This window comes from Podarcis liolepis, assembly GCF_965112155.1.
Source record: "Podarcis liolepis genome assembly, chromosome: 8".
NCBI classification, from domain to species: domain Eukaryota; kingdom Metazoa; phylum Chordata; class Lepidosauria; order Squamata; family Lacertidae; genus Podarcis; species Podarcis liolepis.
In genome coordinates this window covers 64,114,007-64,131,039 of record NC_139560.1, presented here as the reverse complement: position 1 = coordinate 64,131,039, position 17,033 = coordinate 64,114,007, and the positions used below count along the sequence as shown (strand labels likewise).

General features: G+C 45.2%; 1 protein-coding gene and 1 long non-coding RNA gene across 29 annotated transcripts in view; one reads left to right on the top strand and one right to left on the bottom strand.

The window, feature by feature from the left end:
* The window catches only part of LOC310714469, a 165,033-nt gene extending 162,215 nt beyond the window's left edge, over window positions 1–2,818 (top strand). The window contains exon 2 of the long non-coding RNA XR_014529811.1: window positions 2,440–2,818. This is a non-coding gene — a long non-coding RNA (uncharacterized lncRNA). The remainder of the gene's footprint in view (window positions 1–2,439) is intronic.
* The window catches only part of RREB1 (ras responsive element binding protein 1), a 131,702-nt gene that overhangs the window by 42,968 nt on the left and 71,701 nt on the right, over window positions 1–17,033 (bottom strand). For 21 of the 28 annotated variants that reach the window (XM_083519012.1, XM_083519003.1, XM_083519008.1 and 18 more), the window contains 5 exons: window positions 15,303–15,425; window positions 13,486–13,607; window positions 12,367–12,585; window positions 5,027–5,116; window positions 3,738–3,901 (listed from right to left, as the gene is read on the bottom strand). In XM_083519012.1, coding sequence (XP_083375138.1) covers window positions 3,738–3,901; window positions 5,027–5,116; window positions 12,367–12,480 — 368 coding nt within the window. In that variant the 5' untranslated portion in view covers window positions 12,481–12,585; window positions 13,486–13,607; window positions 15,303–15,425. Of the gene's footprint in view, window positions 1–3,737; window positions 3,902–5,026; window positions 5,117–12,366; window positions 12,586–13,485; window positions 13,608–14,533; window positions 14,599–15,302; window positions 15,426–17,033 lie in introns of those variants that run through there. The other 7 variants (XM_083518998.1, XM_083519009.1, XM_083518994.1 and 4 more) reach the window with 2 other exon arrangements.

Here is a 17,033-nt window from a genome sequence, read left to right as displayed (position 1 = left end):
CCCACCTTTGCTTGATTCAGGATAAGCTCACTGTTTTCTCAAGGGAATGGGATGTCTTCTGGCACCGGTTTTTGATTCAAGAAGGAAACTGCAAACCTGCACGTATTAAGTTCGTATTTACTTTTATCAATGGAGCATGTGAGCACCTCCAGCGCTGCCCTCTGGACCTGACCAGAATTCCACAGGCGTCTCAAGTTTTAAATGGGCAAGGAATTGGGGGGGGATTTCAATAGCTTATTTGGAACTTTCACACTAAGCCTCAGCAAATCTGTTGTTTTTTTAAAAAAAGAATAGCACAAGGATTGCACAAGGTAAGGCATTTAGGGAAGCAGTTAAGACATCTCCTCCTCTCTGGGCCTCTTCTCTTTCTCATATATAGTCTCTAGGGAGTTGGCAACATGTGTCTTGGGAAAGCTGCATGGGAGATGAGCTACGTTCTTCTTGTTTCTCTGATCAGGAGTGAGCACGTGTCAGATAACTGAAGCTGCAGGATTCTGCCCATGTGATCGAGGAAGCAGCAGCGCAGGGTGTTGGGATAAAAAGTGCTTGGTTTGTGCAAAGAGCTAGGACAAAGTAGCTAGGTGCATTGGAGCAAGGCAGTGACCATTTTACCAAGATCCTACCTAAGGCACACATCTCAGCAAATCTGAATGGGCAGCCCTGCAGAGCAGAAAGATATGGCAAGTGGTGTCAACATAAATTCTATGCTCATTGTCTCCCGAGGAGCACAGCTCGCCGAAGTGGTTCTGCAAACACATCATTGCTGGCTCTCTCTTATATTGGGCTTCTCCATAACATTAAACTGAAAGATAGGAAAGAGCTATGAAGATGCATGGTCAACCTGACAGTATTTTGCAGGGTCAGTGTATGGAAAAGTATTAAGGAGAGCGATGGAATACCAACACCGTGGTTTGCTCCTTGAACGACTATACAGCACAGCAACATCCACTATCATTGTGGCTTTAGGAAAGATTAAACCAGCTTTCCCTTGCCAGGCTCTCTTGTGTTGTTGAGCTGTAGCTCCCCTTAGCCCTAGCCAGCATGGTCCATGGTCAAGGATGGTAGGAATTGTATTCTTGGAAGCACCTGGATGAAGGAGGCCGGACTAGACAAATTCATGGAGTCGGAAAAGCAAAAGTCATTAGCCAAGGACAGCTAAAGATAACCTCCAAGTGCAAGAGAAGCACACCTCTGAATGTTAAGCAGGGACACACTGCTACCTTAGCACCTTGCCAGAAGGTTTCCTGAAGGCATCTGACTGGACGTTCTTAAGAAACCAAGATGCCAGGAGGCTATATGGTGAGTAGACATATCTGAGAGCTTGCTAGAAGAATGCATTTGATTATGTCAAATTCTGTGCGCTTCCTTCATAAAGAGAAGTACTACTAGAGTTGGTGGGAAGACATCTCAGTCCCAGGGGCCTCCAGCCTTCTACGCCTGGCCCTCAGTGTTCCTCTGAAGGCCACGCACCCTCCTCAGGGCTGACCCCGCTCCTCAAACTGTGCTTCTGATCAACTCTGCCCCACACTCTCCTCCTTGAGTGACATTGCCTGGCTTAAATGTGTCACCTGAACTGTAATACGGCCTCTTCCTTGCCTGGATAGAAGATGAAAAGGGTTGTGTGAGGGGTGGGGAGGATAAAGGGCTTGCCCACTGTACAAAAGAATCACATTCATTGCTTTGCAATGTTGCATTTGGCTGTGCAAACTAGCAGCTCATGGCACCTAAAAGGCTCCCGATGAAAGTACATGGCCATCAGCCTGAAAAAGGTCATCTGCTGCTCACTTATCTGTCTCTCCCTCATTTTGGCATTGCACCTCTCTACCTGGCGCCCCCAAAAGCATCTAATTCAAAATAAAAAAGTAATTGAGAATTCTTGTGCGCAAATAAAGCACCTGCCTATGTTTCAAGCTGCATCTGCAGGCATTTCATTTTGCATCACTGGGAATGCATCTCGGCTCTTTAGCATAGAGTATGATCATCCTGGGAAACAGAGCGTCCTATAAAACACTTGAGGGGGTGGGTGGCAGGGAAATCACCCTCCCCTCTGGGCTTGCCTCTCTAGAAATTTGTGCTTTAAAGCTCACATCTGAAGATCTGCCTAGAGACACGAAGTTAATACAAACCACTCTGTGATTAGCAATTGCTTTACAAAGATCCCTATCTCATTTCATACTGCTCGTTGTTGCACAGAGTACCAAACCTTATGTGTATTACAGCTGTGATGCAAGAGGTGTTAACAACTTCTCTCTGCTCTAGTTCCCTATTGAAATCCCACTCACCTGCAAACCTTGCTATCAGCCATGGAGGGGTGGGGCGGGGGGGGGGGGGACAGTGCCAGTTTTACCAATCCAAGAAAGCATCAGGAACAAAACCGACAATAGATTCTGAAGAGTCCAACATGGATCTTTCACATGATGCCAAGTTGGGCCTTGACAGGAAACATCCATTAAAGGTAAAGGTAAAGGTACCCCTGCCCGTACGGGCCAGTCTTGCCAGACTCTGGGGTTGTGCGCCCATCTCACTCAAGAGGCCGGGAGCCAGCACTGTCCGGAGACACTTCCGGGTCACGTGGCCAGCATGACGAAGCTGCTCTGGCGAGCCAGAGCCGCACACGGAAACGCCGTTTACCTTCCTGCTAGAAAGCGGTCCCTATTTATCTACTTGCACCCGGGGGTGCTTTCGAACTGCTAGGTTGGCAGGCGCTGGGACCGAGCAACGGGAGCGCACCCCGCTGCGGGGATTCGAACCGCCGACCTTTCGATCGGCAAGCCCTAGGCACTGAGGCTTTTACCCACAGCGCCACCCACGTCCCTTACCAGCTCTTACACCCTTCACAATTCCTGTGGATTCTCTTTTGTGTAGGCTTATTAACTACATGTGCTTACTTGGAAGTGAAGCCCCACCATAGTTCACTGGTATTTACTCCCCCCCCCCCACTCCACAAGTACATGCATAGGACTGAAGTCTTATAAAACTGCCCGTTTTAGAAAGAAGTATTTGTCATTTAGCAGCAACACATTTCAGGAACTGAAGTATATGATGCAACATACAAATCAAGTGCAAATTAGGGATGGCTTTAGAGGGGCAGTATTTTACTGCTGTGGTACATCAGAAGTCGAACAAAATCTGTTCCAGAAGTCCGTTTGACTTCCAAAACGTTCGGAAACCAAGGCACGGCTTCCGAATGGCTGCAGGAAGCTCCTGTAGCCAACTGGAAGCCGCGGAAGTTGCATCGGACGTTCGGGTTCCAAAGAACGTTCGCAAACACTCACTTCCGGGTTTGCGGCATTCGGGACCCAAAACGTTTGACTCGCAAGGCATTTGCGAACCAAGGTATGACTGTATTTTTAGCTAGGTTCCAAAAATGACAAGAACCTCGTTGAGTATTAGTAAATTATTGGTACTAGGAAACTTGTTGGAGAAAAGCGCCACGATCCATGGGCATCACAAACAGATGTATGCAGGGTTTTCAAATCTCCACCACCAAACACACTGTCCATTCCTGCATTGCAGGGGGTTGGACTAGATAGCCCTTCCAACTCTATGATTATACGACTATGATTCTAAGGGACAAATGCAAGGAGCTGCTGGAAGGAGGCTACAGATGCCGGAAGGAAGGGATTCTTTGGGTTGCAGCCCTCAGGTGCAACATGGCATGCAGTAAACGGTCACCAACACACGCTCTCACATTTATCAACCTTTTCCCACACTGTCACCTCATTTCCAGCTCTCACCTGTGCATGTTTCCATTGGTGGTGAAGGACTGGTCACACACCGAACATTTGTAAGGCCTTTCGCCAGAATGGACTAGCATGTGGCGGTCGAGGGAGCTTGCGGAGCTCAGAGATTTTCCACAGATGCTGCAGGAATGGTCTGTCCCTCCAGTGTCCGTGTTATGCTAAAGAAAGCAACAGATTGTTGGTTTTTGAGTTCTTCCTGTGCAGCTTCAAGGACATGTCAGTCAACTGCAACCATCATCATCATCATCATCATCTAAGAAGGTTTAATGCAATGCATTTAAAATTAGCATGGCATATCTGTAGCTAGCGAAAGCGACAGGAAGAGTAAGAGGCCAACCAAAACAAAAAGTCTATAAGGCTAGGAGAATCTTTAAAGAATATTTAGAAAACTATGGAATAAAAGGAAACATCTTGGCAGAATTAGACTATGAAAATAAGTTTGTAGGGAGATAAAAAGAAATTATATAAGAAATATGTAACTGTGCGGTATATAAAGTAATGGATAGACAAAGTACAGTGAGATTAAATGGAAGTCAGTTTTAAACTTATTTTCTATAAATTTTATAATTGTGTTCAATACCAGGAATATATATGATAATTATATTAATCTTCTTATATCTTATAGTGTGGTGGTTTGTTTGATTTTTCTGTTATTTGTTTGTTTGTTTACTTGTATGTACGTCTGGTTTTTCATAAATGTATTTATTTTAAATTTATAATGATATATTTTTTAAAAAAATTAGCACGGCATATCTGGGTAAGGGTGCAATTCCATACTCCCCGAAAAGTTGGCAGAGGGGCTTTTTAGCACATGACCTAGGTGCATCTCTGCTGCTGGAGAAACAAGGTACATAGGCAAACGATGCTTATGTCACCTGAAAACCCCCTAGACACTGGCAGAAATGGGGTGAGTCAGGGAGGTATAGGTATGCCATATCCAAACTGTGAAAAGCAACATATTGGCTAAAGTAGCTTGGGACCTGAAAGGCTTATGCTGAAACTACAGACCATTTCTTCCATGGCAGAGTAGCTTTGTAAAACCTCTGATTATTTTACTTTACTACTAGAGGGGGAAGGGAACCTTAAGAAGTGGCAGGAAAAAAAATATGGGAAGGGCAATAAATGCAAAAGTACAGTTGAGGGAGCGAGGGAAGAAAGCACAAGGAAACAAGCTGATAGCCTACTACAATGTCTGTGTATTTTATTGTACTGATAGCTGTTTGTCTCCAAGGAAGACACTTTCAATGGTTTTTTAAAAAGTTTTTTAAAAGTCACCGGCTTACCTGACGAATATGCATTGTCAACTGATGCTGAGAAGTGCAAATCTTTTCACAAAGAGGGCAGGTATAGGAAGACTTGTCATCTTTTGTTTCCTGCATACAAAATATTTTTTTAATAAGAAATCAATCATAACACGCGTTTCAAAAGTAATTAAAAATTTACAGACTTGAGGTTTTTATCCCCCGCGCATTCATGCAGAGAATGTACATGCAGCAGCAAAACATAAATTTACATAGGAAATTATTCTAAATGAGACCCTTTTTAGAAAAAGAAATTTGAAATCACAGTCTGAGTCAGTGAAATTGAGTGTGGTGCAGGGTGCTGGCAAGAACCTACTCCTGCGTCAGGCATTAGGTCTACCCAGCCAAAGGTCTACCCAATCCAACCCAGTGGATGACCAGATGGCTTTTGGGGAAACCTAAAAGCTAAGACATGACGGCAATGCACACCTCCAACAGTTGTTGTTTAGGGAGTAGCACTCAGGGGTATGATCCTTGAAATAGCCCACAGCCTTCATGGCTAGTAAAACAGCCACCGATAAACTTTACCCTCCATGAATTTATTTAAAGTCCTTTCTAAGCCATCCAAACCGGTTGGCCATTATGGTTGCCCATTATTACCGTATCTTGAGGGAGAGAGTTCCATGCAATGTGCTGCTTGAAGTATGTGCTTCCTTTTGCCTATCCTATAATCTACAACCATTTAGCTTCATTATAGTAGAAAAAGAAGAAGAAGAAGAAGAGGAGGAGGAGGAGTTTGGATTTGATATCCTGCCTTTCACTCCCTTTAAGGAGTCTCAAAGTGGCTAATATTCTCCTTTCCCTTCCTCCCCCACAACAAACACTCTGTGAGGTGAGTGGGGCTGAGAGACTTCAAAGAAGTGTGGCTGGCCCAAGGTCACCCAGCAGCTGCATGTGGAGGAGCGGAGACACGAACCCGGTTCCCCAGATTACGAGACTACCGCTCTTAACCACTACACCACACTGGCTCTCTGAGAGAGTGAGGAAAACTTCCTCTCTCCCTATGCACTTTCACTACACATGCATAATGCCCTGTCTTGGAACTGCACCAGATGGCATCTGAACAAGTAACATGGAACACCTTGGTTTCTCCACCTCAAAAACGTAAGGTAGAGGTGAGGAAGCTCCCCCACCGAGCAGAGACACCCCTTTTCTCTCTTTATGCTCCTCCTCTCCTCCACCGGAGGACCACAGGTCCCTTTGCACCTGGATATATGGCTATGAATTAGGTGCAGGGGTGGTTTCAAGGTTTCCTTTCTGCACAGGACAAACTGATTTTTGCTTTAATTTGTGTGCCGCACTCCACTGCAAAGGGTACTCAATCCATACAGGGTGCTGGCAGCTGCCGCCCTCACACATACAACGCACCCAACATTCCCCTGCAATTGTGCACTGCAGGGAAGCGCAATGATGAGAGATTGGCTCTCTCTCTTAATTCAAATGACCTTGTCAAACATTCTTGATCCTCCAATAAGCTTCCGATAATCCCTCACATTGCTGGAGGGGGGACTACAGTGGTGCCTCGCAAGACGAAAATAATTCGTTCCACGAGTCTTTTCGTGTTGCGAAGCACAGTCTGCTGCAACTGCGCCTCTTCAAGAGGCTTTAAGAAAAAAGCGCAAGACGTTTTCGTCTTGCGAAGCAAGCCCATAGGGAAATTCGTCTAGCGAAGCAACGCAAAACCGAAAAACCCTTTCGTCTAGCGAGTTTTTCGTCTTGCGAGGCATTCGTCTTGCAGGGCACTACTGTACAAGGGGAAAGGAAATGCTATGAACTAAAAAAATTAAAAAATAGGGACAGCTAAAAATAAGGAGTTGGGGGGGGATGGAGAGAGAAAATTACAACATAGTACAAGGAAGAAATAAATTCCCTTAGCTAGCTGAAAGGTTGGCCAGTTTGAAACTTCCCCAGCTACAACTTGGCCAGGATGTCTGTGCTAACAGAAGAGATCTTCCCCCTTTCTTTTCTTTTAAAAGTTGCCCACAGGATGCTTCATGAGAACAAATCGCCCACACACCCCTGGCGTAAGTGTAGGCTTTGCATCACACCTCTATGACAAAGCAGTAGGCTTCCACCCTCAGCACTAGCCATTCCAATATCGTCTTCACATGTAGCCCCAAGTACGAGCCACACCCACTTGGCAATAAGCCCCATTTCCTGGAGTATCCCAAGTTTCCCTCCCTTGGAAGGAGATCTAGTCTCACTGTTGAAAGCTGCAAGGAAATCCTAAATAAGCTCACCGTGCCCTTTGGGTGGTAGGGTGAGCAAGAGTGACATCTGCATTCAAATAAAGAGGCTGGATGTAGGCATGATTGACACTTTCCTTAGAGCTGCTGCAATCAGAAAGTAAAATGAATCTACTCGCATGTAAGAGAGGAACACCCTGTGTTTTCTTTTTTAAAGATGCCCTTGAGAGGCTGACTCAGACACCAGCCTTTCCAACCAAGGACAAAATGGGAACTTTTGGCTTGAACTAAGTCTTCTCTTGCCCAATTGTTTTAAAACAGGCAGCATGATTCCCCCCCCCCCCCAATTCCACAGAACGGGGCACCTTTTCCCACACTTTGTTGCAGGCTTGCAGATAAGCCCATAAAAGCTACTGGCCAGCCAAGCAGCTAGTAACCTGTGTTTGTTTGTTTCCTTGCTGGCAGTACAAGGAAGGGGAACACAGACTACGAGCATCATGGCAAGCTAGCAAAAGGAAAAGAAAGGCAAGGCAGGCAGACTGGTTGAGCGCAGGATATTCCTGGATTCCTCAACTTGCACAGAACTCCTGGTCGCCTACAGGAACCTGGTGATTGCTAAACACAAGGCTGCCTTATCAGTAAAGTTCAAACACTCCTGTTTCGAAAGAATCCTGCCTCCCTACTAACTCTACTCTCCTTTCGTTACTCCATTACGAACAAGGACATCATTTCCATTCTGAAGACAAGGCTGAACCGGTGCTTAAGCTTCAAGAGTCACTGAAAGTCTAAGAGTTGCATCATATGTTATATATAGCAAGGCAGGTACCCAGCTGCCTTCATCATCCTCTTTTTCTTCCCTATCAACCTGTTATTGGGGTCCAAATATCCCCTTTGAATTCCTAGCAATTATTACCAATTTCAAAATGACTAGTTTAACAGAGAAAATAAGATTTGATAACGGAAAAGCGTCTGGTCCCCACAACATTAACCTACATCAAGGACAGCCAATATGGTGTTCTCGAAGTACAAGTCCCATCAGGCCCAGCCAACATTGACAGCCATTAGGGATGATGGAAGTTGTAGTCCAGTCACATGTGCAAAAGCTATCTGCTATCTCAATGGGCTATCAGGGCCCATTGGATCTCAGGAGTAAGTTTCACCCTAAGGGGATTAATTTAGACTCCGAGTTGGCATTATCTTGACACAGAAATGACACACAAGCAGCACAAAGGCATGTTATGCGCATATGTTTTGGACTACAACTCCCATCAGCATCAGCCAGCAGAAGTAATGGCCAGAGATGATGAGAGTCAACAACATTTGGTGGGTATTATGTTGGAGAAGGCTGTTCCCTCTCCAACCATGCATATAGAGAGACATGTCCGCTCAGGATAGCATTTAATGCATCTGATGAAGAACTGAAGCTCGTGCCATAACAAATTTGCTATTTAACAGGTTATCACAAAACTCTTAAGTTTTCTGATGTGGTTGTTGCTTGGGGCCCGGGTTCTCTCCCGGAGACCATTTGGACTCATTGCATTGTTCCTATGAGATTCCGTAACACTCAGATATACAAATGCATCCAACTATTTCCATCTATCTTGTTTTGCATTAAGCTATTTTCACGTATCAGGGTTTTTTAAATTACTCTTTTCAAAGAAAATCACTGCCAATCAGTAAAAGGGTGGCTGTAAATCAGCTCCTTTCATCTGTGAGAGGATCAGCCTACTGTGCAGTAGTAGTATCTCAACAGCTGCTCCGCCCACCTTTCACCTCTGACTCCACCCACTATGGGCATGGGTATTAAGATTCCTCACCCCTCCTTCAATCCACTTATATTTCCAGCCTTTGCCATTTCCTCTAGCTGCGTGTCCCCTGAAGCTTAAAGATCATCGGGTAAAGCAATTTCTTTTCGGTGGCCTTGAACCCTGCTGCCTAACGAATTTCAAGGGTCTGAAACAGGAGACACCCACCTCCCCCTGACTGCCATTATTATGATGATACATATGTGCGTACACATTATTATGATGATACCTATGTGCGTGCACATGTTCCCATCCAAACACTCATGTGCACCCTGCACACAGCACCTCCCAAGGACCTTTCGTGTTAGTTTATAGGAACAGCCTTCAGATCCAATTTTACTGCAGCCCTGTTAAATGTTGTCTCAGAGCCGAGAGCACAAACAATATTGGGAGGAAAATCCTTGCAGCTGTGCTGACCATTTCAATGCTTAATCCCCAGGGCTTTTCTCTGAAATCAGGCTACGGTTCTCCGTGCTGGAGGAAGGAGCTAGCTATCTCTCAATGCAATGCTATTGTTTCGAAGCCTTGCTTTCGACAATGGCCCCCTTTGAAATCGGCCAATCAACAAAGGGCGATTACTTCTCACCTTGAAAGCAAAGAGCAACATGCACAGTGTGGCACTGCCAGAGTTGATTAGTGCAAGCCTTCAGATTTAATATTAACCCAACCCCAAAAAACCTCTTCCTAGCACTCACTCAGGGTCCAGGTTGCATACCATAATAGCAGTGAACCAGACAAGAGAGCAGCAGTCCAAGGAAGAGGATTTGTTTGACCCAGTCTCAAGTACAAACAGTTTAGCATAACTTCCCCAGCTTGGGCTAGAGAATTTTAACATGCAGCTCTGCGATGACGGAAGAGTACTTCCCCAAGTTAAGAGACAAAAGTACCAGCTAATTTGATAACAACTCTGACTTTATTAAAGTGACCCGACACTCCTCCGCTAGCAGCAAACATCTCTCTAGGCATTCTGTGTTACGTTACTCTACTTTCCCTTTTGTAGAAAGCGTCAAAAGAGCCCCCATTTCGTGACACAGATTAAAGGAGGGGAGGAAACATGTTGTGATTTTCAACAGGATATAATCCTAACCAGAAACTAAGTCGTCTGTCACAACACACACTTAATGAAGGAACTAGAAATTAAAATGGCTAATGAAACCTTGACCAAAAAGTTATTTCCACAAAAAGGTGATGCAACATATGGTGGATTTTTAAGAGCTAAAGACTAAATGTTTTACTGTCAATTGGCCAGAAGAATAGTCAAAGGCGGCTCCCAAATAATCCAAAATCCTACTATATTTGGGGCAGGAATTCATCTGGTTCTACATTCTATGGAAGTGCCCACCCAAAGACTGTATACGCAGTTCCTAAAAGGCCACCGACATCTCTTTTGCTTGGTATTTCCAAGGCACACAGCTTCTTAAAAAAATGGTTTCATTTTTCTATCAAGACCAATCTTCTTCTTCTTTCTTCTTTGGCGATCACTTGTAGCCAAGTAAGACTGTCTTTCATAAACACGGTTTTAACAATGAGTCCGTAAATGACTGTGTAGGCCAATTCTGGACCCACACGTCCTTCCACAGTGGGGCCATTGGTTCCAAGGTGGAAGTTGATTATGGTGTGGAATTGCCAAGTGTCCCTTCCTCTTAGCATGTTTCTCCCTTGCGTTCTGAGTTCGAGTGTCTTCAAAGTCTATGACACCTTTGGTAAAGGCTGTTCTCCAATTGGAGTGCTCGCAGGCCAGTGTTTCCTAGTTGTCAGTGTTTATACTACTCTTTAAACCTCTTTTGTTGACCACCACCATTACACTTTCCATTTTTAAGTTCGGAATAGAGGAGTTGCTTTGGAAGACGATAATCAGACATCCACACAACATGACCAATAGTACCAGAACAACCACATTAAGACTGATTGCCGGAAAGCAAACAATCCACAGTTCTCCTCTCTCTGCTCCCACTTCTCTCACCATGCCAGAGATTTCCTATGCACAATCTTGCAATTGCCACTCCCTTCAATTAGACAGAGCGGACTGCTGTATGGTGAAAACACTTTACCCACCCTGCAACAGCCTTGGCGGGTAGCTCCCCCATGGAAAAAAAATGGGGCTCATTTGCCTGCATGCTGTCTAGGTATCACAGGATGGTTTGAACAGTAAAACCTACTTAGTAGCTAACTTCTGTGCTGACCTACAGGGAAAGCCATTCTTGGCCTTCCTCCCTTATTTATTTATTTTTATAGCGCAAGTATCTCTCTTAATCCCGTCACATTTTCTCCCTTGATCCAGCGCCCAGTGAAACGGCTGGTGGAATTAAAAGGTCAGTGGCTCCAAGCAAAAAACGACACACAGCCAACCCACCCACCCTTCATGCTTCTGCAGCAGCCAGCTGTACAGTAGGGTCTTCACCACCCACCCTGTTCCAAAGCTGAGCTGCAAAATTTTGTCCTCCCTGAAGGAATCAAGCTAAGAAGCCCCTGATAGGGTATGCAAACACACACGGTGTTCTGTGAGTTATACTGCAGAGTATCCAACAATCTGATTATCTCTGGGGTCAAAAATTTCTTGTTAGCCAGTGTTACGATAATCTTTATTGTCCTTGTCCCATACAGAACAATGAAACTGAAAAAAATCTACACCAGACATTCAAAAACCAACAAGCCTGCTGTCCCAGCTATCCCAGCCTGTGTTAAGTTATACCCAAGCCTTAGGTCAGTGGTGGGAAACACATGCTTTTCCAAGCTGCACTCAGTTCCCAAGGAATTTTGGTCCTGCCACAAACTCTTTAAAAAGATTCGTAAGAATTGCAGCATTCGTTTTTGTTATTTTAATTCCAACAAACTAGTGGGCTGTTGTTTCTGGTTCACGTAGAGAAGATATGGGCTTTAGAACACAGTGGCAGGTCTTTAAATTAAAAAATTGAATGTCTTGACAGTTGCATTTGACCATTTGATGCGTCCTTTCTTCAGCTCATGATACTGAGAACTGGCCTCTGATCACATGCAAATTAAAGCATTCAGACTAGTTCATGACGTAATGGGTGGTATCCAACCAAGAGCTTCCAACGCATGGACTTCTGGGTGAGCAATGGGATTTTGAACTCCCTCTCCCCTGTGCACCCTATGTTTGTTCTGGATGTCTACCAAACCCCCAGAGCAGATTTGGGGAGGGCACAGAGGGAGAAGCCCTGCAATGCAAACAGAAATCCTTATGCTAATGGGAATTGGATACCGCCCAATTTCTCCAAGGGTGTGCGCATAAGCGCGCTCGGTGCCCTCAAAACGGCTTCATGTGAAATGGCATTCATTTATATCAAAGTTAAGTGTGTTGATTCTTTACCTGGTTTCTCCTGCCAATCCGATTGGGAGCAAGAGGTTTCGGTGGGGACTTGGCATTCTGAGATGGTGCGGTGCCATTTTCAGCGATCTTCCCCAAGCTCATAACAGCTGCCATTATGACGCCGACAGGCGGCAAATCTGCGCCTTCAAAACAGTTTGGGAACTGTGGTGCCGCTGCTTTTGGGCAACCGCTTTAAGCCTCCGAGTTTATTCTCTGGAACTGTAAACAGAAACAAACTGGGTGGTGAATTTCTGAGATGGAGAATCAGATCGGTCATGGGAGCAACAAACCCATTAAGAGCTAGAATGGGCGGCCGGTCCTGGATAGGTATACACTATTGACTTTTTGTACACACAAAGCAATTCCAAATCATACAGTACATTACATCTTGAATAGGAATCTGTGGCCCAAGTTGCTGTTGGACTCCAACTCCCATCAGCCCCAGCCAGCATGGCCAAGGGTCAAGAAGGATGAGGGTTGTTGAACTACTAGTGTGCCACAAGTTCAACATCCCTGCATTAAACCTAGTGGTGTGGTTGCCACTGAAAAGGCTTCCACAATGCATAATAAGCAAAATCCACCTGGTCAATTGCAAAATTTCCACACCAGAAATCAGTGATATACAGCCAGACCACACAATCTGGCCTATCCATATTGGAAGCCAATTATAGACATTATAACCACTGCATGGAGAGGCATCAATGCAAAATAAATTCCTTCTATGCTAATGCATGAACCAGGCCTTCAGTTTTTCTGGTTAGGAAGACCTCTGTGGATTATTCACTTTTAAAGAACTGGAATTCTTAAAGGCATGTTAAATTGAAGCACATGTACAACTTAACCCCATGTATAGTTACTCCAAAGTGAGGACACTTTGGAGTGATCATTGCTTAGGGTTAGATTATTTAATCACACTTATTCCCAGTAACTCAAGAGTGTTCAGAACTGTGGCACTGATGTATGAAGAAAAACAGAACTTCCACACATCACCATTTGTGCTAAAGGAATATCAATTTTTGTCTAGTTATCCACAATGACATACTGTTTTAAGCAACAGCGACATAAATATTTACAGGATAGCTTTGTTCTTAAACCAGTCATTCTAGCAGAGCCAATTACCTTCATTTTCCTTTCTTGACACTGTCTAGTGAAGCTTCCTTTCCTTGTGTGCTGCTTTTCGGTATTTGCCTAACAAGCTGAAGACCACCTAAATCCAGAAGAGAGCCTTTCCTCAGAGGCACCTGTTAGCAACGAGTGAAGAAAAGAAGGGAATAGGTTAAGTTGTGTTGTTTTTTCAAGGAAGGAAGCTGAGAAGTAGTGTTAAAAAAATAGAATTTGGTACATATTCAGTTGCCGAAAACAGAAGCAAAAGCAGCGCAAAGGATTAGACAACGGATCTCTTCTCACAGAAAACTTTTTCAGCTAGGTAAAACTTTAAAGATGAAGGCTTCATACAGGCTGTCTCCACACGCAAACACACAATGTCTCGTTCTTGGGAGAGTACAGTACAACACAAATTACGGAGGAAACAGAGATGCCTCCAAATATTATCAGGTAAAAAAAAGCAGTAACAATACAGGAACTATAAGCACTCCTCCACTTCAGACTAACAACTGAAAATTTAATTGCCTTTTCAGTCAGCTACTCACAATCCACCCATAAGAGCTGCAACTATGGCCAGCATCCTTCACTCAAAGCAGCCAACCAGATGTCTGGTTTTATTACATTCTGCACTCTGCCTTGAGACACGTGTGAAAGGCAATGAACAAATGAATGATAATGATAATAATCCAGTGCGTTTTTCAGCCGGAACTTGCCGGAACTCAGATCTGGCATCTCGCAGGTGGGTGCCATTGCCATTTTAACAGAATCAGGGAGGTGTTTGTGGTGAGTTCCAGCACCTCTTTTTTTTTTTTTTTTTTTTTGGAAAAGAGCAGTAGAGCAGTTGACAATAATGTAATGCAGCACAGAGGTTTGGTTTCAAGAATCTGTAATGCTTAGGAGTCTTTCTGAGGCCTTGGGCCCTTCACAACGTGCTCAGTTGCCTATAAGGTCCCTGCCTTCACACCTTCAGGGGAACCTTCTGCCACTCAAAATGTTGATGGAAAGCTAAGAGTGCCGTTTTCATGGCCGTATTCTCATGAAACGCTTCCCTGAGGAAACTGACCTTTGCCCTCAAGGAGCGAGTTCCCAGGACATTCATGTACGTCTGATGAAAGCTGCACAGAAAACAGCCAGCTACGCTATGAAAAAAAGGGACCCACTTAGATCAAGGGTAAAAACGAGAAGTATTAGCAGAGGTTAAAGTTCGCAGGAAGGCTCCACCACTTCCATTTTGATGCTGGCACTCTTAAGGGATGGGGTGGGGAGGTGGGAAGGCACTACCAGAACTGTAGGCTGTGAGATCTGTTGCAGACATAAACAGGCTATCAGAAGCTACAGGGCAGCAAAAGAAAACGGCTGGCTTTTGACAAAGGCCAGCCCTGAAGCAATACCACAGTAGTCAGCCAAAAACATCCCGAAAGAGGAGTTTAAAACAAAAGTGATGGGGGTGGAGGTGGGAGAGAGAAATGAAGTTAAAGTACGTTGCTTCCCATTCAGTCTCAACAGGAAAACATTTGCTAAATCTATTTCCTCCTTTGCAATTCTTTTTAAGTGCTATTTGACTGCATGCTGAAAACTCAATTCACTCCCTGTAAATTTGAAATATCAAGGGGGGGGGCAATAAATGGATGTTTACAGCATCTTTTCTTTCCTGAATGATAAGAGGAAAAGGCCACCTTTTAGTTTTCCTTTTCCTCTCTCCATCCCCCACCCACCTCAGCCGTTCAGGATGCTAGTGTCTTTGTTTTACTTGTCATCAATATGCTTCTGCAAGCCAGAGTTTCTCTGGACAGGCTTTTGCATTGAGCACTCCTTTCTCTCCAGCCACTGACCTTTGAAGTTTTGGGTTTGCTCTTGCTTCTAAGATGCTGGTGCAAATGGGACCCTGGTGGAAGGTTAGCAACTGGAGGAATCAGATCTGTGTCAGCACAGTTGGAGGACTAGTACAAAACTACCTAGAAGAAAGAAAAGCAAGAATTAAAGCTCTTTACCAACTGCAGTTTTCTATTGTTGTTTCTTCATTGCATTTCTTGACACTGGGTGATTTGGGGCCTGTTGCCATGACCTACTTCACAGGGTTATTGCAAGGAAATCTGCAAAAGCGGGGAAAAGTATGCTACTCTAAGTTCCTTTGGCAAGGAGTAGGATAAAAGTGTTGAAAATGAAATACTTTAAATGGGGACAGTTTCCTGCTTGGCAGGGGGTTGGACTCGATGGCCCTTGTGCTCTCTTCCAACTCTATGATTCTATGATTCTATGAAATGGGGACCAATAAAGGAATCCTGGAGCAAAGAGGACTCTTTCATATTCAAGCATATAAGTCACTTTGAACATCTCTGTGAAGACTAGGAACTGAGGAGGAATTTATTTGGCACATGTTTCACAATGAGCCAACCCAATACAGCAATTCCAAACTCGCTTGTGGACCTGACTGCGACCTCCAGCCAGATATTGTGATGTAGTTTTGGTGTGCAAGAAGTACACACAAAAATGTGCATTCAATGTACAAAATGCATATACCTTTGTGCAGTGGCGTAGCGTGGGGGGTGCCAGGGGTGCCAGCCGCACCGGGCGCAACATGGGCAGGGGGCGCGCTCGCACTAGCAGCTCTCTGCCCCTACTAAAATCCACGGCTTGGCGAGGAGGTCGCGGAAGGGGGAGAGCGAAGCCTTCTGCCGCGGGCAAAAAAAGGAGAGGAAGCCGGGCGGGCGGGCGGGCGGGCTGGCTGGCGGGGGTCTGGCTGCGCCTGCTGCTGCTGTTGCCGCTGCTGCCGGGGCTTTGACAGCTTGGCGAAGCGGAGGGAGAGGAGCTTTACGGTAATTGCGGCTCTCTCTCCACTGGCCGCTTGGGTAGTGAGCCGAGCCGAGCAGGGAGTCTGGCGAGGGGGCGGGAAGAGCCTTTTCCACCTCGCCTGGTCAAAAAGGAGAGCTGATCAAAAAAGGAGAGCGGAGTCTCCTCAGGGCGCCCTCAGGCAGGGCAAGGCAAGCAGAGCGAGGAGGAGAGAGAGGGGAGGGGGGAGCAGCCAGGAAACGCTGCGGTAAGGAAAGAAAAGAGGCAGCTCCAGGAGAGCGCGGGGGAAAGAGAAGCCTCGCTGCTGCTGCTTGGGAGAGTAAATTACTGTACTTGCCTTGCCCCGGGTTAGGGGGCGCAAATTAATTGCCTTGCCCCGGGTTAGGGGGCGCAAATTACTTGCCTTGCCCCGGGTGCTGATAACCCACGCTACGCCGCTGCCTTTGTGAACAGGGTGGAATGCACCTATGGTTGAGCACCAAACTGGAACAGGACTGAATTAGACTGCTCAGTCCATTCCTGATGAGGACTAGAAACTTGTATTTTAAATGAAAGGTGGCATTCTTAGAACACAAGCCTGCAGAATGTACTAAATTGGTGGTTGCCTGATGCATGCATCTACTTTGGCTCAATGAATTTCGTATTTGTGAAATACGGTAGGTCTGGCGGTAAAGATTCATGGTGTGGAATCTAAATGTCTAGCAGCAACAGAAAAGCCCTCGCTCTTTTGGATGAAAACAAAACTTGATGACCTAAGCCAAAGGATTGAGAAG